The sequence below is a fragment of the Artemia franciscana genome, chromosome 16, assembly GCF_032884065.1.
Source record: "Artemia franciscana chromosome 16, ASM3288406v1, whole genome shotgun sequence".
Classification (NCBI taxonomy): Eukaryota; Metazoa; Arthropoda; class Branchiopoda; order Anostraca; family Artemiidae; genus Artemia; species Artemia franciscana.
The window spans coordinates 16,701,600-16,726,970 of NC_088878.1; the positions used below are offsets into that span (position 1 = coordinate 16,701,600).

At 34.9% G+C, this 25,371-nt stretch overlaps 1 protein-coding gene across 2 annotated transcripts in view; it reads right to left on the reverse strand.

Moving 5' to 3' along the window:
• Nucleotides 1-25,371, reverse strand: part of LOC136037142 (frequenin-1-like) — a 73,691-nt gene that overhangs the window by 23,800 nt on the left and 24,520 nt on the right. For both annotated transcript variants that reach the window (XM_065719645.1, XM_065719646.1), the window contains exons 2-4: nt 23,688-23,712; nt 7,415-7,463; nt 3,715-3,804 (exon numbers count right to left, since the gene is read on the reverse strand). In XM_065719645.1, coding sequence (XP_065575717.1) covers nt 3,715-3,804; nt 7,415-7,463; nt 23,688-23,712 — 164 coding nt within the window. The remainder of the gene's footprint in view (nt 1-3,714; nt 3,805-7,414; nt 7,464-23,687; nt 23,713-25,371) is intronic.

Below are 25,371 nucleotides of genomic sequence, written 5' to 3' on the forward strand. Positions count from 1 at the left end.
GTAATTTACGGTAATTTACCCCATTACTGGGAGAAGGCTTGTAACTCTTGGGACGCGTGGACACGTCGGTACGTCCTTTTGAGTTTACGTTTGAGGGGCCTTCTTTCACCTCTACCTGTATTTATGGCCCCGGGCGAGGGTCGAGTGTCACAGTCTACTCTAGTGATCATACTTAACTCATTCTTAGAAAAATATAAAAGTCACAACAAACTTAGAAATGACAAAGGAATCGCTCAGTCAATTTTTATCAACTATAACAAACTTTTAATTCTATTTCAGAACTGGAATGCTAGTTTTACTGTTTTTGGTGAGTTTAATCCTAACTTCACTAGAATACCTCATAAATTCGAAACAGTAGACTGCTAGAGACACATCTCTTCGAATGGGAACATTATACTAATTCAATCAGAGATGTGCCCATCGTAATGTCAATTCAATTTGTAGAAACAAGTTTTTATAGAAGATTTAATTATACTAAAACAAGAAATATAGCAAGAGTTGGGATTGCTCAAATCATATCAGTTGTTGAGAAATAAAAATGTGGTGCTAACTTGGCTTGAATTTCAGGCCTATCAGTGTCCCTTCTACGTTGACTTTGTAGAAATATTTGCCTTGATGACAGATGAAGTTTGTCGTGGAGGGTTACTCTCTGAGCCAGAGGCGATTAAACTGATTTTCTTTTTAGTTTTTGAAATAGGTACTTTCTGCTTTGCTAGAAAACAGAATTGTAAAAAAACGACAAATCGTTTTAATTCTGGCGTTTTTTATGGCACTTGGTATTAACCAAGTAATATATAGTGATAGCAAATTCTGTCGGTCTGTCTGTCTGTCGGTCTGTCTGTCTATCTGTCCTGGTTTCGCTACTTCAGGCACTTCCAGGCAAGCTAGGACGATGAAACTTGGCAGGCGTATCAGGGACCGGACCAGATTAAACTAGAAATAGAGATCGTATTCCCGATTTGACCATCTGGGGGGAGAGAGTGGGGGCCGGTTGATTCGAAAAAATAGAAAAAATGAAGTATTTTTAACTTACGAGCGGGTGATGGGATCTTAATGAAATTTGATATTTGGAAGGATACCGCGTCTCATAGCTCTTATTATAAATACCGACCAGATCCGGTGACATTGGGGGGGGGGGTTGGAGGAGGGAACCTAAAATCTTGGAAGACGCTTAGAGTGGAGGGATCGGGATGAAACTTGTTGGGAAAAATAAGCAGCAGAATTCCTAGATACGCTATTGACATAATCAGAACGGATCTACTCTGTTTGGGAAAGTTGGGGGGGTTAATTATGAACAAATTTAAAAAATGAGGTATTTTAACTTATGAAAGAGTGATCGGATCTGAATGCAATAGGAAGTTTGGAAGGATATCGTGTCTCAGAGCTCTCATTTTAAATCCCGACTTGATCCGGTGACGTTGGGGGGAACTGAGGGAGGGCACCTAAAATCTTGGAAAAAGCTTAGAGTGGAGGGATCGGGATGAAACTTGGTGTGAAAAATAAGCACAAGTCCTAGATACGGGATTGACATAACTGGGACGGATCCGCTCTCTTTGGGGGAGTGGGGGGGGGGGTTAATTCTGAAAAATTAGAAAAATGAGGTATTATTAACTTACGAAGGAGTGATCGGATCTTAATGAAATTTGATGTTTGGAAGGATATCATGTCTCAGAGCTCTTTTATTAACTCTCGACCTTATCCGGTGAAAGGGAAGTTGGGGGGGGGGGCGAACCTAAAATCCTTGAAAATGTTTAGAGTGGAGTGATCGGGATGAAATTTGGCGGAGAAAATAATCACAAGTCCTAGATACGGGGCTGACATAACCGTAATAGATCTGCTCTCCTTGGGGGAGTGGGGGGGAGGTTAATTCTAGAAAATTAGAAAAAATCAGGTATTTTTGACTCGCGAAAGATTGATCGTATCTTAATAAAGTTTCATATTTAGAAGGATCTCGAAACTCAGATCTCTTATTTTTTATCCCGACCGGGTCCAGTGTCATTAGGGGAATGGACCGAAAATCTTGGAAAACGCTTGAAGCGGAGAGATCAGGATGAAACTTGGTGAAAAGAGTAAACACAAGTCCAAGATAGGTGACTGACATAGCCGGACTGGATCCACTCTCTTTGGTGGAGTTGGGGGAAGGGAATAATTTGGAAAATTAGAAAAAATGAGGTATTTCTAACTTAGAACGGGTGATCAGATCTTAATGAAAGTTGACACCTAGAAGGATCTTGTGCTTTAAAACTCTCATTTTAAATCCCGACTAGATCCGGTGACATCAAAGGGAGTTGGAGGGGGAAGCCAGAATTCTTGGAAAACGTGAAATCGAGGTATCTTACAAATGGGTGATCATATCTTGATGAAACTTGATATATAGAAGAATCTTATGTCTCAGATGCTCCATTTTCACTCAAATCGGATCCAGGGATGTAGAGGGTTGGAAGGGGGAAACAGAAATCCTGGAAACCGGAAATCTTGGAAAACGCTTAGAGTGGAGGTATCGGGATGAAACTTGATGGGAAGAATATGCACAAGTTATAGATACTAGATTGACATAATTTGTACGGATCCGTTCTCTTGGGGGAGCTGGGGGTTATTAGTTTGGAAAAATTAGAAAAGTTGAGGTATTTTTAACTTAAGAACGGGTGACCAGATCTTAATAAAATTTGATATTTAGAAGGAACTCATGTCTCAGTGCTCTCATTTCAAATCCCGACCAGATCTGTTGACATTGGGGGAGCTGGAGGGCGAAATCAGAAATCTTGAAAAATGTTTATAAATATCGTAGATACGTAACTGACGTAACCGGACTGGATCCGCTCTCTTTGGGGGAGTTAGGTGGTGGGGTTCAGTGCTTTGGCGAGTTTGGTGCTTCTTGACGTGCTAGGACGATGAAAATTGGTAGGCGTGTCAGGGAGATGTACAAATTGACTTGATAAAGTCGTTTTCCCCGATTCAAACATCTGGGGGGCTGAAGAGAGAAGAAAAATTAGAATAATTGAGGTTTTTAACTTGCGAGTGGGTGATCGGATCTTAATGAATTTTGATATTTAGAAGGACCTCGTGACTCAGAGCTCTTATTTTAAATCCCGACCGGCATTAAGCCTCTGATTTTCCTTTTAAAGCAATCTTTTGATTCTTAGAATTTTGCTAGAACTCATACCTTATGAGCTCTTGGTTCTTCCGACCTCGTCACAAGTGCCATATGAGCTCTTAGCTCTAGTTTTTTTCTGTTTTCGTCTGTCTAAAGAAATAGAAAAGTAATTGGTATACAATTAAGATATGTAAATGTCATTGGAACTGCTTGACAAATACGAAATTTTGTAATTCCACCCAAGGAAAAGGGGAACAATTGCTTCTTATCTTCAAATTTTTAAGATGATATAATATCATCTTAGGATGGAGAAGGTTTTAGATATGGTGAAGAACTCCGATTTAAACAATGCCAGCGGAATTAAACCAATTTCTTTCTTTATTTTTTGAAAGAGGTACTTTCCGCTTTGCTAGAAAACAGAATTGAAAAAAGAGTGACTATTCGTTTTAATTCTAGCGTTTGTTTATGTCTTCATCTGTCTAAAGAAATAGAAATGTGGTCGGTATACAATTAAGATATGCTAATTCCTACAAAAAAATCGATTTTTTTTCACAAGGCCAGGGGAATACAACGTTAAAGCAAAATAAATGATAAATTAACACAAATTTAAAATCTCTTACCTTATTTTCATCGAAAACTCTGAATACTAGAGAAGCAAATTTACCAGGGTTTCCTTGCGGGAAAAATTGTTTGTATATCTTCACGAATCCCTGGAAATAACAATAAATTTTAGTGGTAAATTTGCCATAGTTACCCTTTGGAATAACTGTGTAGGGTTTAGGAAGCTGATCGCCTCAAGCATGAAATATTTTGTTGTAGAATTATGGCTCCTGACAAGCACAGATCCAGAGCCTTAATTTGGGAGGGGCATCAATACCAAAAGGAGAAATTGTTACATCCCACTCTACAATTTTGTTTAAGATAATTGAAATAAGGCCAGGTTTGCTATTACGTAACGTAACGCACCGGGAGATCAACAGGTTACTTTGCCGCTTGCGCAAGGCATTGGGAAACTTTGTCAAGGGCGTAATTGCCACTAAATGTCCATATCCGTTGGCCAATTACAGGTGATCCCAGTCAAAGGGAAGGTTACGCACTCGTTGCCTGTTTCATTTGGTGAGTTGTAATATTTTCAATTGCTCTTTGATGCCATCACGGTGTTGTAAGTTTACAATATAAGATGAACGGATAATCTAAGCGTCTGGGCAGCAATGTGAAAGGCTCCTGTAGAATAGGAAAAAAAATATAGAAAAACCTCTCTCAAAATACGATGTTCGAGAACGCACCCATTGTTTAAATGACAGTGTTTGAGGATGAGGGGATTATTTCTAATTTTGTTAGCGGTACTTTTGGCGAAGGTGCTCAAAAGCAAAGAAAAAAGGGCAAGGAATAAGAAAAAGCCTAGTCAGTTGGCTGGGGAAAAAAACAAGCTTTCCTGAGGCTACAGAACTTATCCTAATCAAGGTGAAAAGTAGATGTGGAAAATGATTGGCAGAAGATAAACAGTGTGTTTTGATGCAGTGGACGACAAACTCTTGGTCCAGTTTGAATTTCCGTCCATGATTTTTCGTATATTTATAGCGTTGGTGAAGGAGTTTTGATATTTTTCAAGTCCAGTGATGGAAATAACATTTTTCCATTTGAACGTATGTAGTACGCACACTTCATCTGTGTCACTGTATCCCGGGAGCAGTGATAAGTCATGCCAACCTTTCCATGCTTAAGCAGGCCACAGCATTGTCACTATCAAGCCTTCTTGTCTTGGATATGCTCTCCCTAACAGCACAGAAACGTTTTATTCTAGCGTTTATAGCACATACCGTCTTTGAACGATTTTTTTGCGTCGATGTGTTTCATTGTTTTTATTTAAGAAAATGGTCAATTTTTCAGTCCTGATTTCTCAGTTCGGGAGGATGATCACCTCTATGGCCCCCCTTTTGCATCCATGCTTGGTCTAAGAAGAAAATAATATTTTCGTTTTAAATTCTTTATCGAGGAGAATATTTTGGTACATAAAAACACAAACTTAGCGTCTTTATTTCAATTCCTTTTTAACATGATATCATATTTTTAAGTATACAGACTCATTACAACATTTGTCGAGTTGTGCAACAATTATTTTTTTTATTTTGTGTTACTAATTTGATTATCTAAAGATTTATCAATGAGTGAGTGTCAGAGTCACAATTGAAAAGAAGCTCCTACGCTGTATGTACATTGACAGAAAATCAATTTGATCTATAAAGGATTTACTCGACAGTAAATTTTAATTAGATTTACAAAATACTAAATACCGTCCGTCCTGGTTCGGGAATCCTTTTTCGAAAAGAGGCCAATGTCCCTTCCTTATCAACTATTTCCGTCCTTATCAACTATATCTACCTCGAAAGGACCTTTGTCTCGACCTAACGTGAGATACGTGCATTTCCTAGGAATTTTGTTGGATGAGAATCTTACTTTTACAAACCATTATCAAGATAGTCCAAGCAAAAATATCACGTAATCTTGGGATTATTCGGGAACTTAAACACATCTTTCCTGGATCTATTCTTCGGATCCTGTATTTTTCACTCATTCAGCCGTATTTAACTTACTGCAACTCGATTTGGATGTCTACTTTCCAGTCTCTGCTCCATCCGATTAAAGTAATTCATCAAAAGGCTCGCCAGTTAGTTAACGAATTTAATAAAGGTCATCGAAAAGTGCTTTTGAATACTTATGCCCTCTATGTCGTCTCTTGATCTTCAATAATTTCCAAGTATCTTCATGGTGAACTGCCTTGCTGTTTCAATTTTTTCTTTCCCGATTTAGTTAATTCAAGGAGCTCTTATAATCTACGCATTAAAGACCACCTACTATTACCTCAAACTAAGACTGTCAGATCAGATTTTAGTCCCAGAATAGCATGTAGTAAAGTATGGAACAGTCTCCCTTATAATGTCTGTAGCATTCATTCGTTTGATGCCTTTAAAACCCAACTAAAAATATTTTTGTTTGATAGGTATAATGGGGAATAAATTTATTTTTTAATTGATTTGAATTAATATTGTTATTTGTTTAATATTATGTTGAATAATGAGGGTAGGGCGACATCCCTAGTTGCTAGGCTTGAGCACGTTTATTTATTTTAATTTTAATTGTTGTGATTTTGTGTTGGTGGGAGATGGTGTGGACTTGGATTTGGATTTCGAGGACGAAGTGGTAAGTAAAAATAACACAAAGTTATTTAATTGGAGTTCTTGTTTTTTTAAGAAGATACTTTTATTTGGTATTTATTTTTGTTTTAACCCCTAAGTAACGGGCCATGGAGCCTTGTAGGGGTAGAGAGTTATTGTTGTCCATTTATTTTGACTCTAATATACTGAACTGTCATTGGGTGTGAATTGGCTAGTAGGCCACAGGATCCAATTTTTGAATGTATTAAATAAGATCTGAAGACAAGCCAATTAATTTATGTATAAAATAGCTAATATAGTTTTTTTACCTATATAATTTAGAAATACAAGAGATGTATAATTCATTGGAAGGAGGGAGGCCACGACATTTCAGAAGGGGAGCAACATCAATAAAAAAAAAACAAGTCTGAGCGAGTTATATGTAAAAATAGCGAAAATTTTGGGAGAAAAAATTTAAACAGTAAACTCTCGGGAGTTGAGACATGGGAAACAAGGTCCTCCGCCCATGTGTACTTTCGTGCATTACTTTCGTAATATCCTGTATCAATAACTCGAATCTCCAATTTCATGCTGTAATTCTACAAACCATTTCAACAGACAACAAACCACAGTTTATTTTGAATAAACTGAAAGGGTAGGCCTACGATGGACTATGTAGACGAATATTTTTTTTCAGAAGTTCCGTCCGTGCAAAAAAAAATGAAAATAAACGCATTTCTGAGTAGCCCACTGGACCTATGCGCTGTAGCCTTGAAACTTTCGAGCTGAAAGTTATAAGTTATTATAGGTGCCAAATGTTTGAAAATTTTGCAGTATGAAATATTTACTGAGCTGCAATCCCTCTTTTAAGTATAGAAGAAACGTGAAAGCTGAATCTGGCTCCATCTTTAATAATTTGAATTCATAGAAGTAGATTTGATTGATTTGCTTACCGAACGTGTTCGATATGTGTTCGACCGCATGATGGGTGGTCAATATTTAATTGTTATTTTGCTTTCAAATAACAATAGCTTTTGTCAAATACAACAGCGAAAGTATTTCCCATTTTGGTTTGTAAGTCAAGAGAATGCCTGCTCAGCTTACAACTTTGTGCACATGAAAGGATTAGTCAAGAAAATTCAGGATAAATTTGGCTTTGACTTACCTTTTCTGTTAGTAGACCATCAGGACAATCTTTTAAAAATCCTTTGTGCCTAGAAAAAAGATTATTTTATGCTTGCTGCTTAAAGGACTTTTAGTACGTTACATAATATATTGAATTTTGACTCAGTGACGGAAAGCAATTTACCTTACGGTATAACGTTTCCATTAATCTAATTCGCGAAGTCTCTTCGTTTTTCACAGTTGACTGGGAGGATTTATACGATTTCATATGCAGTTTAGAGCATGACAACATTGCAGAGCCTGTGGACATAGCTTGAAATGAAATGAATCGGAAATTAATTCAAATGAATAAATCTAAGGGCTGGAGAATTTGTCGGATTGAAATCTATGCAGTTTAAAGATGATTCTTTAAAGAACCGTAAGTCAAGAAAAAAGTTCAAAATAAACATTTATGCTTTTGCTGGATGCATTAGAGAAAAGACAGGCATGGTGGGCTTCAGCATACAATTATGCTGCAAAAAAAAAACAACAACTCATTTTTAACATAATTAGAAGCTGTGGAAGAAGAGATTATTGAAGAAGTTATTACTTTCTTCCAAAAGTATCCTTATGATGTGAACCCGGATCTTGTAGAAGAAGTCGAGCATTTTTATCCTTTGGTTAAATATGTTCAAGATTTGGATCTGTGGAACTTGATATTCTGGACTATCAGCGTTGGTGTAGGATAATATTAAACGATCTATCGAATCAGCATTCTCTAACGCATAAATAATTTTGATTTTTTTTTTGGTTCTTAGTATAGTGATCCCAAAGGGCCCAAAAAAGGTTCTTTTCTTAACAGAAGCGGTAAATTCAGAAAAAAATACAGATACTCAAGAAAAACTACCTTCCCCTCGTGTCATCTGAACAGAAAGTGTCTAATTTCGTAGTTAATCATCCATTATATATATATATATATATATATATATATATATATATATATATATATATATATATATATATATATATATACATATATATATATATATATATATATATATATGTATATGTATATATATATATATATATATATATATATATATATATATATATATATATACATATATATATATATATATATATATATATATATATATATATCTAGTAAGAGGTTCTTAAAAATAGACACTTATAATAAAAAAGCTATATGGACAAATTGCTTTAAGACTACAGTTAACTTGAGATGTTACAGCTTAGATATGATTTTTGATTTATTAGAATTTGTTTTATATAATACTTATATAAGATTTATGGTAATTTGTACAAGCAAATCGTGGGAATTCCCATGGGGGGGGGGAATGCCAGCCCATTTATGGCTGACTTGTTTTTAATTCAACTAGGATATAATTATATGATGGATAAGAATAATCCAAATAATTTTAAACATGTTTTGTCAAATAATAAAAGATATTTAGATGATATTTTGGTCTTAAATTGCAAGGATTTTATTGATATTTCAAAAAATATATATCCATCAGAGCATACTCTTGAACCTAGTCATGGCGCTGGTCTTGAAGATCATTTCTTAGATTTAAATATTAATATTTCTGATAATAATAAATTAAGTTTTAAAATGTATAATAAAACGGATGATTTCGATTTTGAAGTGATTAATTTCCCATTCCCTGAAAGTAATATACACTCAAACATCTCATATTCGGCGTTTTTCTCACAGTTACTTCGATATGCAAGGATTTGTAGTAATTATATTGATTTTAAAAATAGATTTAAAATCTTAAGCCAAAAATTGATATTAAGAGGTTTTTCTGCAAATAAATTAACTTGGCAATTTAAAAAGTTTAGTTTTCATTAAAACGAAATTTAAATAAATACCAAAAGAATTACCTAGAAATACTTAGGGTAATTTTCGGTTAATTTCATAGGTTCGCGAAAAGTTGATGCAGCGCCATCTATTTTGTGAATTGTGTATCTAAATGAGCGGATTTTTCAAAAACTGCCACATGGTACTGATGAAATCTGTAATTGTTTTAGTTCATTCAGGTTTTTTGCAAAGAGTTATTATTTGTGATTTAGTGAAATTTATCACATTTAGTTTACCTATTGCTGCTAATCAGAGGATTATATTAACAGGATAAGCTTGTTTTGGTGTTACTTGGTTGTTCTATATTTGCTTGTTTTTTGTTTTGTTTTTCATAGGCATATATTCTGGGGGTTATACCTGACACGGGGACACCATAGGTATTTTGTGGTAGGGACAACCTTTGACTGGGTAGAGAATTTAAAGTGCCGAAACCTTATAGGCAAGTGTGTTCTCCTGATGAGCCCTTGTATTGGGTTGTTTCCTCTGAATTATTTGTATTACTGTTTTTATTGTTTGGTAAATGACGACTTATACTTATTGACGACATGACTGCCTGTCCATGGATTATTCTTTATGGTTGATTGTGTATGGCTATGCTGTTTGACCAATGTGATTGTATGGATGAGTAGGGTTAAGGCCTCATTCAAGTGCTGGTCCATATTAATCACTAATTTAGGAAAACAGTCTTCCTTTTCTCCTTCTGTCTCCCTTTTTTTTCTTTTTTTTTTAATGTGTTTGTGCTGTTGCATTGGTGATTTCTCTTTTCGTTATATATATATATATATATATATATATATATATATATATATATATATATATATATATATATATATATATATAGCTACGCACACTCCTCCTCCAACCTAATCCATTTAAAGCCTTCCTCTTTACACCCTCCCAGGAAGTTCCCATTTCCTTTAAATCTTTATTTATGACATCCTCCCAACCCAGACAAGGAGGACCTGCTTTCCGTGTAGCCCCAGACGGTTGGCCAAAAAGGACAATCTACGGTAATCTGTCATCCTTCATCCGTGGAACATGGCCTAGCCATCTCAACCTTTCTTTCATTATAGCCCTAGAAAGCGGGATCGAACCACATTTTTCGTACAACCTACCGTTTGAAATACGGTCAGTCAGCCGGGTACCCAGAACAATCCGTAGGCAATTTCTCTGGAAAACATCTAGTAAATTTTCATCTGCTTTTCGGAGTGCCTATGCTTCAGAGCCATATTTGACCACTGTCATCACTGTAGCTTCCAATATTCTAATCTTGGTCTGCAGACTTATCTTTCTATTCTTCCAAACTTTTTTTAACTGTGAAAAAACACCCTGAGCCTTAGCTATTCTACTTTTAACATCTTCACTGCTCCCACCATCTTTACTAATAATACTACCAAGTTAACTGAAGCTCCCAACCTGATCAATCTTTTCGTTACCTAATGTCACCTGTTCATTTTTACTTATTCCTAGCCTTATAGCCTTAGTGACTTAGTCTTCTTAACATTAATTTTCAAGCCTATTTTAGCACCCTGAACTCGCAAAACCTCTAAAAATTCATTCATTTTGCTCACACTTTCATCTAATATGCTTAAATCGTCAGCATAATCTAAGTCCAGGAGCGTTTTTCCTCCCCATTTGATTCCATGGTCTCCAATTGCCTTTCCTGTGCTCCTTAAGACGAAGTCCATCAAAATGATCCATATAAAGGGGGATTGAACACAACCCTGCTAAACTCCTGATTTAATACAAAACCAGTTGCTAACCTCATTTCCTACCTTAACCGCAGCAGTATTATTCTCGTACATAGCACTAATCACTTTAATGTATTTTTCTGGTATACCATATAGCGATAAGACCTTTGTAAAAGCTCTTCTATCAACAGAATCGAAAGCTTGCTCACAATCGATAAAACTGAGGACCAAAGGTGTTTGACAACGAAGGGGCGTCTCAATTATTAACCTAAGAGTGAAAACTTTGTCGGCACATACTCTACCTTTTCTAAAACCGCATTGTTCTTCCCTTAAAGCTTTGTCTACAGCATCTCTCAGTCTAAAAAGTATCATATATATATATATATATATATATATATATATATATATATATATATATATATATATATATATATATATATATATATATATATATATATATCTGAATTATATGTATATATATATATATATATATATATATATATATATATCTGAATTATATGTATATATATATATATATATATATATATATATATATATATATATATATATATATATATATATATATATATAGTTATATTTTTAAAATTAAAAATCCTTTTTTAAGAATTCACTTTTAGTTTAAATTAGTTGCATTTCTAAGTCAGAGACACCACTCTAGTGATGCCTATAATGAAGAGCCGTATTCCTTCAATAGATTATTTATTATTATTTGTGCTTTTTTTGTCCAGATCCACTTCAAGCTGAAGGGGTTGTCGTTTCAACTTCGATGGGAGGTAATTCAATTGAAAATTGAAAGCTACTTTTTAAGATTCAAGAGGAATTAGAGGGCCAGCAGCCCTATGCCTTTTTTTCTACCAACTCCCCCCCCCCCCGTAGCCTTCAAGGGTATCTGATCGGAATTTGGATGTTTCATTTTTGTTTACAGTATCCCAGGACCGACAAAGAGTATTAGGCTGAAACTTTTAGGGCATTTTAAAGAGGATAATGAACTAAATAAAAAAAAAAAATCCATGTGCATCAATTTTTGGTCAAAAAGGCATGTCTGCGATTTTTAGGAATACTAAGGGGACAATTGAATCTTTCAGGGAATCTTGAATTAAATTATATCAAGAGTATAAACCCCAAATTTGTAAAAAGGGGGTATCTGCAATATTTCAAGAGTGGCTAAGGGAACTAAGTGAAAACTTTCAGGGAATATTGAGGGGGTAGTGAGCAATACAATAAGCACTAAGCGTGTCTAGACTGTCAAAAGCATATACCTGGAATGTCGCTGGAATGCCAAAGGGTCTAAATTTGAAACTTTCTACGAATTCTGAGTTGAATGTTGCACTACTTCAAAAAGCACAACATCTATCTAGTTATCAAAACAGTGTATCTGTAATATCCCAGGAGCTACTATGAGCATTAAGTCGAAACTTTTAGGGAAGTTTGAGAGAGGTAATGAACTAATCCGGGAGATATCATTTCCATCCAGCTTGTAATATCTTACGAGTGGCTTAGGGTACAAAGTTGAAATTTTCAGGGAATGTTAAAGGGGATGTTGAACAATGTCAAAAGACACCAAGTGCATCTATGCCGTCAAAAAGGCGGATTTGGGCCGTCTCAAGAACAAATAGGAAATGTTATTGAAAGGGAGTAAAAATTTAAGCTTCAAGGGAGTATTGAGGGAGATAATGAACTGATTTAAAAGAAATCCTTTGGATCCAGGTCTTCAAAAGAGGCATATCTACAATATCTTAGGAAAAGCTAAGGGTAAACTTGAAGTTTGCAAGGATTTCGAATCAAATTAAATCAACAGTATGTGCCTCTTGTTTATCAAAAAGATGTATCTGCGATATCCCAGAAATCAAAAGGGCATTATTTGCATCCATGTTGTCAGAACGGTGTATATACAATGTCTCAGAAGTGGCTATCGGTATTAAGTTGATTCTCTAGGGGAATGTTGAAGGGTCGCTGAACTTTTCAAAAGGCACTTAGTACATGAAGGCTGTCAAAAGAATGTGCTTCCAATATCAATAGCATGGCTAAGGGTGTTAAGTTGAAATTTTCTGGTATTATGTCGAACTAAAACAAAAGACACAATGTCCATTCAAGTTGTCAAAAGGGCATATATGCAATTTCTCCAGGTCGACTAGGATTATTATGTTGAAAGTTTTAGGAAATATTGATGGGGATAATAGACAAAATGAAAAGACACCGTGTGAATCCAGGTTTTCAAAAAGGCGTATCAGCAATATCTTGGGAACTGCACATCTGCAATATCAAAGGAGTGGATTAGGGTATTAGCCTGAAATTTTCAAGAAAATTGGAACTAAATCAGAAAACGCTAAATGCATCCAGGTTATCAGAAAGGTGTACCTTGAATACCTCAGGAGCGGCTAAGGGCTGAAAGTTGACACTTTCAGGGAACAATGAAGGGGCTACTGAGCAATAACATTAGTCATTTAGCGCATCCAGGCCATCAAAAGCATACTTTTACAGTATGAATGGCGTGGCCAAGAGTGTTTAGTTGAAGCTTTCTGGGAATCTTGAGGATGATAGGACTATTGAACTAAAACAAAAGATGCTTTGTTTATCCAGGTTGTCAAAAAAGCTGATGTGAAATATCCCAGGATTGACTAAGATTATTATATTGAAACTTTTAGGGGATATTGACTGGGTTAATAGACAATATCAAAAGACAAATGTGCATCCAGGTTGTCAAAAAGGCGTATCTGCAATATCTCAGGAACTACACCTGGTAAAAATAAAACTTTTAGGGTTTCGAGTTTATCAAAAAGCCACATCTGCAATATTTCAGGAACAGCGGTTTAGATTAAACTAAATCAGCAGTATGTGTCCATTTTTTCAAATTGGCGTAGCTGCAATATCTCAGAAGTGTGTAATCGAATAAAGCTGAAAATTTCATAGAATGTTGAGGGAGATATTGAACAATATCAAAATAAACTGAGCACTACACTGTCAGAATGGTATCTGCTATTCTCCTGAACGACTGAGGGTATTAAGTTAAAATTTCTAGGGAATGTTAATAATCAACTAATTAAACATACACTATGTACATACAGGTTATCAAGAGGGTTTATTCGCAATGTCCTAGTAATGGCTAAGTATTTTAATTTGAAACTATCCAGAAATTCTGAACTGAATCAATCGCCATTATATACATCGAGATTGTCAAAAAAGTCAAAACTGTAATATTTCAGGAACAGCGAATTAAGCTGAAATTTTCAAGAAATGCTGAATTAAATCAAAAGACACTATTTAAGTTTTTACGGACGAAATACTCCTCAAATTCTCGTCTCGTCGACTCAAATTGGAGTCTTCACTTTGTTTTTCTTATCTTGTTTTTATCTTTTTGATCTTATTTTGTTTTTATCTTATCTTTGTTTTTCCTATCACAAATCACCATTATTTAACAAATGAAACTCAAAACAAACTGAAACTACAATAGATAAACTAGTCAAACTCAAAATGAGCAAAAATTAAAAGGAATAGGGCCGACAACCCCCACTTCTTCTAAAGACCAGAGCATAATTTACACTTTACTAAAAAAGAATGCTTCTTTATGTATTAAAGTCAAAAAAGTGAAAGCGATTAAAATGTATTTTGTTTTCAGTAAAGTGCAAATTATGTTCTGGTCTTGAGAGGGCAAGGGGGCACTAAATCAAGGACATTACTTGTTTGTCACAAGGACCTATCTGCAATATCTAAGGGACGACCAACAGTATTAAGTTGACACGTTCAGGGTGAATTTTCTTTTTATTACTATTAGATTTTCCGAGTGCCTCTTTTTTTAACTTTGCAATAGCAACATCTATCTTAATGCAAAATATTAAGAGCATCACAGATTGATTTAACACAATGCTTAAGTAATAAAAGAAGGAGTCCAAGATCCAATCACAAATAAACTTACTTTTTTATGTTTCTATTTTTTTTAAGTAAAAAAAAAATTAATTTCATCTGTGAACTGGGTTATTCAAGAGTGCTCATCAAAAATGACAATTTCTATATTTGATTTCATATCCATTGTTTATTCATAGATCATCCTTTCAATGGTTTCGGAAGAAAATTTCACAATTCCCTCGAGATTACTGTCGAATCATAGTTTTGATTAAATGCTCTGCATCCTCTGTTAGCTCATGTGTAATTGTGTTGCGAGGGCAACACTTTGGTTTTGTCCCGGTTTTTTTTGTTTTGTTTTTTTTTTTCCTATGCCGCCGATCTCAGCTTATTCCTGGAAACTGGTAAGGGTCTAACCTGTGCGGTTTTTACGGAAAGTGTGGACCTCAGGCCGGATTGATGAATATGACATTACATTTTGGAAAGCTCCGTAGAACTCTTGCCTGGGGCCAAAAAGGATGGTTTTTGCTTGTCCTCGAGCCAGAGCCTATGGTGTGCGAAGTGAAGTGGAGTTATATAGCCTATGTCAGAGAGGAGTATCTGAAGTTGTGCAGCCAAGCTTTCGTTTCATCAAACCATGTTTCTGCTTTCGAGTGGAAAGCTCCGTTCTAGCAGGCAAGCAGGCAGGCACCAGTTTCAAATTGAAGATGGACTAAAATCTATAAGTGTTAAATATATGCGGTAGTTCCCCGGCCCCACAGCCAATATATCTTCTTTGAGTGATAAATAGAAAAATTTACAGAAACAAAAAAGTGCGATTTTCCCACGGGTCCGAAAGTGCTGCCATCTATTGTTTCTAGCCATTTCTGTTCGTGATTTCAGCTGACTTTACCATTCTTTTTTTCTACTTGGGATTGCAATAGAGAAATGGTATCAGATATACCTCTTAAACTTTAAAAGTTCTCTCATTGCTAAAGAAATTAGAGCTTATCCTTTGCTCCTTTCTAAGTGGTGGTGTTAGAAAGTTGGCCTCCGGCAAAAAAGTCAACTTTTGAACTAAGACAGATAGAATTTTTTTTTTCAATGGCAATCGATAGACCTTGATGAGCTGATCAAAGTATATGTCATCCATTTTTTGTTACAAAAATTCCTTCATGACATACACCAGTTTGAAAGTTTCAAGGGGTTGACAACTTCAGTGGTAAGGTACACACTTGAACCAAAAATAGGCCGATACCAATTGTGAGATATGTACGGGACTTCCAAGCAACAGTCGATTATTAGCTTATAATCATCTTTGGCAATGAGGGGTTTGCAACTTTTGCTGATTGGTGTACCTATTATCTGTTTCTGGTGTAATTGATGGTAAGAACAACTTGGTCCCCGATTGTAAGACATGTAGGGGAGTTGTAAGTAATAATCGGCTGTTAGGATACAATGACTTCAGCGACAAGGGGCTTGGAACTTTTGCTAGTTGGTGTACCCATTATTTGTTTCCGGTGAACTTGGATGTATATCCCGGGAGAGGGACTTGTAAGTAAGAATCGGTTGCTAGAGGAGGCTCACGAGGGGCTACAAATTTGTGCAAATTGGTACACATCTATGGAATCAGGGACCCATAAATTTCCTGTAATGACTCGCCATCCAATAATAAGCGATCCTGGATGGTGAGTCATTACAGGAAATTTATGGGTCCCTGATGGTATTTTGATCCTGAAAAGTTACAGATAGCTTTATAATACCAACTAGATTACATAAGATAATGTTCCAAGTTTCCATCCGTCACGATGTCTACGATTGAAAAGGATAAAGTTCAACCGGCTACAAAGTGACATTTAGGGGCCTAGTAAGTAATAATCGGCTGTTAGGTTACAATTATTTTCAGAGATGAAGAGTTTGCAACTTTTGCTTGTTGGTGTACCCATTATTTGTTTCCGGTTGAACTTGATGTCTATCTCGGGAGAGGGACTTGTAAGTAAAAATCGGTTCACTTTAGGCTAGAAATTTGTCCATTGGTGCGCATTGTATTCGATCCCTGTAAATCTGTCGGTAAGAAAGTTCATATCGATGGTCTATCAATCACTGTAACCTAGAATTAAGATGTTACGCAACGGGTACAAACGATAATACAAAACAATGAGGTAGTTTCGTAATAATTAATAGAATGTCATCTATGGTATTTTGATCCTGAAAAGCTCCGGATAGTTTTATAATTAATACCAACTAGATTATACAAGATATTGTTCCTAGTTTTCATCCGTTACGATGTCTACGATTGAAAAAGATAATGTTCAACTGGCTGCAAAGTCAATTTAGTCCTTTCTTTCAATATTCTTTTGTTGTTGTTTTTTCAACGCTGGGGTGTGATCATGTGATTACTGATTGCGTTCTTCTTTGAACATACTGTTTTAAAAGCTTCGATAGGCTGACAACTTCAGCATTTCACCGATAGCGAAGAAACAAAACCAAAGTGTTGCTCTCGCAACACTTTAATCGGCAAAGCCGGACAAAGGTTGCCGCAACACTTCACGTTGCCCAGGCAACGTAGGTCTAGTTACCTTTCCTTTTAGCTGACATAAGATTTACGGCTAGAGCTATTTCTAGGCATTGAACTGGGGGGAGGGGGCAAGATAATTGAAAGCAAATATGATAACTATATAGGAATACAGTCATAATGTCAAATAAGTGCTCCTTTTGTTTATTTCGGATGATTGGTATGTTACAAAACGGGATAGATCAGGAGTTCTTTCATTGTAGAAGTATTGTGAGTGGTCAGACAAAACTATTCTTACGGTTTGCTATTCCCTGTAAAGTCAACCCCTCTTCGTAGTAAACCATAATATTGCCAAATCGTAAAACTTCGGCAATTAAAAACAGAAAAAAAATTAATTTAAAAGAAATGTTTTCAAAGAAGAAGTATTTCATAGAAGGTGAAGAGCCGCCCTAAAGCATAAGATGAGCAGAAACTGAGTCCTATAATAGTAATTCAGTTTTAATATAGACATATGTTACTTTCAATGAATAAACGAAAGCTAAACGAACAGAAATCATAGGCGATGCAATACCGGGCACAATTTATTGGGCCCGGGCACAGTGGATTTATTTTTATTTACTTTTTTTTTACCAAGGCACTTCGTTTAGAAGGACCTATCGTAGAGCTCTAGAAAGGGCTAATTCGAATCAAAACTGAAAGGGCTAAGGCCCTTTTTAATAGTCAGAGGTGATTAAAGGGTAGCCAGCTCCCTCCATGACACTCATTCCCAAAAAAATATTGGGCTGATTGGATTGGAAATCAAATGTTATAGTAGCCTTTTTAAGAGTCAGAGTGATCGATGGCTAAATACACCCCCACAACCGTCTTATTATATATATCTTATATAAATTTTGAGATAACTATTTGTTCAAATTTTTTTGAAAAAATAGCATAATAAGGCCTTTGGGGTTAACATAATCCCCCAGAGTCTGGGGGCAAGGGTGTAAGTTATGCCCAGGAGGCATATGAAGTTCTTATGGAAACAGTGGTTGTGTGAATTTTAGAGGAGGGTCATACGGTTGGAAGTGTATATATCCAGTTCCCTTTTAAAATTCAAAATTGACAGAGGGCGACCAGCCCCCCTCACTGACATCCACTTTTCCCCAATTGCATCCGATCGAAACTGTGAGATAGCCATTTGTTCACAATAGTCCAAAGAGCATATAAGAATGTCTCCAGGTTGGGCAAAACCCATCAAAGACCAGAGGCAAGGGTTAAAATTATGCCACGGTGTGTATAAGGTTTCTATTTGAGCGGGTGATCGTATAAGCTACGATAGTTTTTGAACTTTCCTTTCCATAAAGGCGAAGCAAATTCAGGTGAGCTTTTTGGAGAATGGTGAGGGGAGAGTTGAACTAAATCAAAACATGTTATGTGTATACGGATTGTCAAAAGGGCGTATCTCTGGAATGATTGAGTAGATTAATTTGAACTTTCAAAAACTGATAATGGAGATGACCAAAAAATCAGTAGTTGCATGCTATCTCTACTAGTAAAACTATCACACTATTTCATGAAGTTTGAATTAATTAAAAAACTTTATGTACATGTATATTGTCAAAAGATTGTATCTTGAGGATTGATTTGGGTATTAAGTTGGTACTTTCGGAGAATGCTTGATGGGGAAGATCATCTGACCAAAAGGCAATATATGCTCGCTACTACTAATACCACCATCCCTGCTACATTTACAACTATTGCACCTACTACTACTACTACTACTGCTACTACTTATACTACAACTGCTACTACTACTACTACTACTACTACTACTACTACTACTACTACTACTACGACTACTACTACTACTACTACTACTACTAATACTACTACTACTACTACTACTGCTAGTACTGCTACTTCCACTACTACTACTACTACTACTGCTTAAAATACTAATTCTATTACAACTACTTGTAAGGCTGAGAGCATTGAAACATTAAATTCAAGAAGAATGTGAGCATACAGGTTATCAAAAGGAAATATCAGCAGTGCCATAGCAATGGCTAATTATATTAAGTTGAAACTTCCAGAACTTGATAAGAGGGCTGTTCAACTGGCCAAAAGGCAATACGAAAATACTACTGCTATTACTATAACTAATACTATTGATATTAATATTAGTAATATCAATACTACTACCATGACTACTCTTACAACTATGCCTAATGGTATGATGAAGAAATTTTCAAGGAATTTCGAGGAGAAGGTGAACTGAATCACAACACTCCATCTATATGCAGGTGGTCAAAAGGGCGTAAAAACAATATCTTAGGAACAGTTATGTTTGTGAAGGTAAAACTAACAGGGCTTGTTGTGGGGGATGTTCAACTAACCAAAAGGAAATATTTTTTTCCTAATGTTACTGCTTCTTCTCAGACAATTACTACTGCTATTATTATCACTACTTCTACTGCTGCTACTGCCATTAAAGCTAAGGTACTATATATATATATACCTACTACTACTACTACTACTACTACTACTACTACTACTACTACTACTACTACTACTACTACTACTACTACTACTACTACTACTACTACTACTACTACTACTACTACTACTACTACTACTACTACTACTACTACTACTACTACTACTACTACTATTGTAACTAATGATATTTAGGCGAAAAATTTGGAATGTATTGTAACTGTATGGAACTAAATCGAAAGGCACTATGCCTTTCCACCATAGGTTGTCAAGAGGACGCATCAGAAATGCTTCAGGATCGGTTGATGGTATTAAGTTGAAACTTTCAGCATGTGTTGAAGGGGATGTTGAAGGATTCAAAGGTAGTATGTGCATGCTAGTACTATTGTTGCTACAACTATTGCTATTACGAAACCTGAGAGGATTAAGGTGAAGTTTTTAAGGAATATACAGGCGGATGTAAAATTAAATAAAAAAAAAGCTGTGAGCGTATAAATTTTCTAAAAGATGACAAAGCACTATTGCAAGAATAGCTTCCATTACGAAGTTAGACCTTTAAGGGTAAGTTATGGTGGATTTTTAACCCTTCAGAAGGCACTGTGTGTATATTATACTGCCACTACAGTTACCGTAACTCATGACGCTAAGGATATTGAGGTAAAACTTTAAAGGGATTTTCAATTAAACGAAAATACATAGGTATGATGGTTTTTAAAAGGGTATATAAGCATTATCATAAACAACGCCACTCTAGAATAGCTATAAATATCATTGAACTCTTAAAGAAGCTAATTTGATTCAAAATTAAAATTTCTTTACCCCCCCCCTCTTAGGAGTAAAAAGAGATTGGAGGCCAAACCTCACCCGAGCCGTTCGTTTTCCAAACGTATTTAGTCAACATTTTGACACAGCTATTTTGTTCAGCAAAGTAGGACGATCCACCAACTATGTTTTTAGGGATATTGGGTATCACTCAATCCCCACAATTGTGCAATTTACCTATTATGCTTTAAAACTAAATCCTGCTTTAAAACTAAATCAGAAGGCACTGTGTGTATGTTTGCCAATAAGGCACCTCAGCAATATGTCTAGATCGACTGGGAGTATTACATTGAAACTTTTGGAGCTACTACTATTACTACTTCTGCTCTTATAACTTACTTAAATAAATAAAAAGAGTGTAACTGCATCCAGGTTGTCAAAGAGCACAGAGAAAATATTTTGGGAGTGGAAACCAGTTTAACTTTCAGGCTCAACTTGAGGAGGTTTAGAATTAAATTAATCAGTACTATTTGTGTCTAGATTAAAAATTGTTGCAAAAGTTTCTCCAACATACAAATAGCAAGTACAACTACGGATTCTAATAAAAAAAAGCGAAAAGATTAAAAAAAATCTTTAAAAAATACCATGTCAACAAAAAACTAAGATAAATTGATTTAAAAAGCTTCTTCAACAGAACAAGTTTTTCAAAGAGAAGTAAAGAACGGCATTAAGTCAAAAATGAGCAGAAATAAATTTAAATAACCTTCCAAGTGTAAAACTACCACAAATCACAGTCAATAAATAAATGAAACCCATAACAAACAGAAATTACCATACATAACCGAGTCAAACTCAAATCGAGCAAAAATTAGAATGAATGGGGCTGAGAGCCCCCAAGCCTTCTTAAGGCCATAATATAATTTGTACTTCATTGATAAAAAAATGGCCGTAGATTGCCAGATTAATATATATCTGGTGGCTTCAATCAGTGGATTAATATAATATAGGCGGCTTCGCCATCTGGCCCCCAGCTACTATATATATATTTTTACATAAAATATGTATATATATATATATATATATATATATATATATATATATATATATATATATATATATATATATATATATATATATATATATATATATACTGACTTTTATTCCTCAAAGTTTTGATAATTTTTCTTATTTATTAAAATATAATAAGTGAAAAATATAATCCATATTTTGTTTCCAGTAAATGTGTCTTGTTTTCAGCATGATCTGAAAATTTGGTCAATTGCTCGTCAGCAGTTGTAAACATAGGAATATATTGCCAACAAGTATGATAAAGAAAGAAAATAAAAGATATAAAGTTAGTTTAAACTGCCTCTCGTAGAAAACGCTTCTGAAACCCATTTGTCCCTTATTATATGTCTACCTTTATTTTTTTAGTAAGTACTCGTCAAGTGTTTTTGTTGTCTTTTTTTATATTTACCTTGCAATTGCAAGTGCCCGTTAGTAAAAACTTTCTCTTAACGACAATGGCCTACCTGATTAAAAAGATCTGATTTTTTGCTTATTATTCATTAGCAGTTGGTCGAATAATATTAGGTAATAAATTGGTATAATACTTTTGTTATGTAAGTCTTAAATTCAGAAAAAGAATGTTGCAAAAACATTACAACTGTTTTTGCCAGTTCTTCCAATAATATATTCCTGTGTACCGGCCTGATATATAATTTCAACTAAAAATATTATCGCAAAAACCTTAAAGACCATATCCCTATTCTCAATCATGGGGTCAATTATTGTCTCATTTTTATATCATCTCTAAATAAACCTTGATTTATATTTCCTTTTATTTAGGGTAGTTGAATAGCAGACGAAGCTTTATCTCCCGACTAGGAAAACTGATACCGGTGCAAACATAACCCTTTACTATTTCGATTAAAGCAAGAAAATGTATGATCAGTTCAATTTAGCAAACTAGATGGGAGATCTGGTCCCTGAAGCAAATATTTGCGCCAAAAACATCGTTTGAAAGACTGAACTAAAAGAGCTGATTGGTATTCTTTGCCGAACAGTGAATGTACCGCTTCTATTAAAATAGTTCGTTCGGAAAATACTCTTCTCTACAAGACTTTGCGTTTTATTATTCAGGTCATCTACAATGATTTAAGCTTAAGATTTAGGAGTAGCTTCCTTAACAGAGAAGTATTTCGTTATTTGTTATGTCCACAATGAAACAAAAGATTGGAACTTCATCTGGCTGTTTTATTGCAATCCTCTTCCGCACAAAGTCGCTCTTCTGTGGTAATGTATTGCCATTTTAGGAGTAATTTTATTTGTTTAAACATAAGCAAAAAAAGAAGCGGAGAGAAGAGACATTAGTGAGTGCGTTGCTAATAGCAACACGACAAAAAATCATACATACAAAAAAAATCATACTTAAAGCATAACAACTAGCTATGCTTTAAGTACGATTTTTTTTTGTATTTAGCTCTAAAAGCACTAAAATTTTGAAAAAGACATATATAGTTTCTGGCGGAGGCTTGAATGATTCCTTAGAGCTGACAGAAATCAAGCATTGACATAAGAAACTGACCAAAATGCAATACAAATAGTACAAAATACAGAACATGCAGAGAACTGGAACAAGAGCTTTTGCTCATAAAAATGGACGCATTAAGCTTTTATTTGAGTGACTTTTCATTTTTATTGTGTACTTTTCATAGGGTAAATGGAGGACGAATATCTTATATTTGCCTATTTTTATTCCTATGCAAGGTAACTTAAAAAATATTTTCCTTAGATATTATCCAGCATCGAAATGTCAGGACTAGGTGAAGTCTTTCACCCCCATCATCGAGATTTCACAGTTTTTTCACAGTGTTGGTACATTAAACTAAGGTTACAGATTTTCTAAGACTTGTAATATAATCCTTCGTGATAGGTTTTTTACTATGTTTTTATTTTCTTTTGTGCATATTTAACTAAATAGAAGCTAATTGTTCTCAATTTGGGACAATGTGTCTATGTTAAGTTTAGGGGTCATGAAAAATACAAAAGTTTGGAAAAAAAAATTTCGGTTTTCTACTTGTTCCATTTTCTTATTATGGTGCCCAGGTAAAGCTTACCATGCTGAATTACAAAGCAAAGATTTAAAAATGGCATTAAAAATACTTACCATTGCTTAATTTCTTTTTCCGTAACTGGAAAATATTGTAGGGTCAGAATACATAAACATTAAAATAGAATAAAAAACCACTACCAAACTTTTGATTATTGTAATTTCACTTTCTACTGTAATTTACTGTTCACTTTATATTGTGTTCACTGTGTGATACACCGTCAACACTTAGTTGCAAAGGAAATGAGTGCATGTCTGCATGATGCCCTTACTGTTGTAATAAAAGTAGTTAACCATAGTAAATCAAATTCTCTCCGAGACCACCTTTTTCGTGAATTCTGTAAGCAAAATGGAGAAAAGTTTGGGCGGATTGTATTACATACAGAGGTGAGATGGCTATCAAAGGGGAATTGTCTTAAGCGTTTCATTGCACTTTGGGATTCTATTGTTTCCTTTCTTGCTGACACACAACTTGGAGCAAAACTGCTTGCAAATAAATGTGATGTCTTTTACTTATCCGATATATTTGAAAAATTTAATTCACTTAAAAAACAGCTCCAAGAAAACAATTCTGATCTGATATCTAGTAAAAGTGCTATTGCTACTTTTCTAAGGAAACTACAGCTGTATAAGAATAATATCACGCGCCGTGCATTTGAACAGTTTCCTTGTTTGGCCTGTGCTAACAGCAATTTGCAAGATGAAGATCTTGCATTATATTGTGAATATTTGGAAAATATACATGAAGATGTGCAAACTCGGGTTGGCGACCTACTCGGGATGGATATACCGATTTGGGTTTCAATTCCTTACGAAGTTAATGTTGCCAAAATAGACATATCTTTGCATGAGCCCCTCAATGAAATACAAAGTGATGAACTAATGCATGCAAAATTCAAAGGTGAAAAGTACAATACATGGAAAACAAATGATGTACAATACATCATGGATAATAAATTAGTTTTTATTTAAAAATAAAGCTTAATTGAATACTATTTCTCTAATAATTAAAACCTTAAAATTTATATTAGTGAAGAATAGAAAATTGTTCTTATGTCCAATAGCTATGAAGGGGTCCACCAAGATAAAAAGAAGGGAAAAGGGGTCCATGGGGAAAAAAGGTTGAGAACCAGTGCTATAATCTAAATTGTTAATATATTATAAACGGCTCTGTTAACATTTTTCTGAAGCCTTGTACCAGTTATTCATTATCAATATTGTATGTTGTTCATTAGTAAGCTTCTGTTCCGAATTAAATAAAAAAACAAGTTTTTTCAACTGAAAGTAAGGAGCGACATTAAAACTTAAAACGAACAGAAATTACTTCGTATATAAAAGGGGCTGCTTCCTCATCAACGCCCCGCTCTTTACGCTAAAGTTTGACTCTTTCTCTCAACTCTTCTTTTTATAACAGTAAAAAACTTTAGCGTAAAGAGCGGGGCGTTGATGAAGAAGCAGCCCCTTTTATATACGAAGTAATTTCTGTTCGTTTTAAGTTTTAATGTCGCTCCTTACTTTCAGTTGAAAAAACTTGTTTTTTTTATTTAATTTCTGAACGTTTTTGAATCAATGCATGTTTTGATTTTGGCTCTCCGCAGAGAAATAATTGAAACGAAATTTGCATTTTTTTTTTTTTTTTTTTTTTTGGCTAAATGGCTTTCTCCTAATTTTGATCGAATGATTTTGAGAAAAAAGAGCGGGGGAGGAAGCTTTGTTGCCCTCCAATTTTTTGGTTAATAAA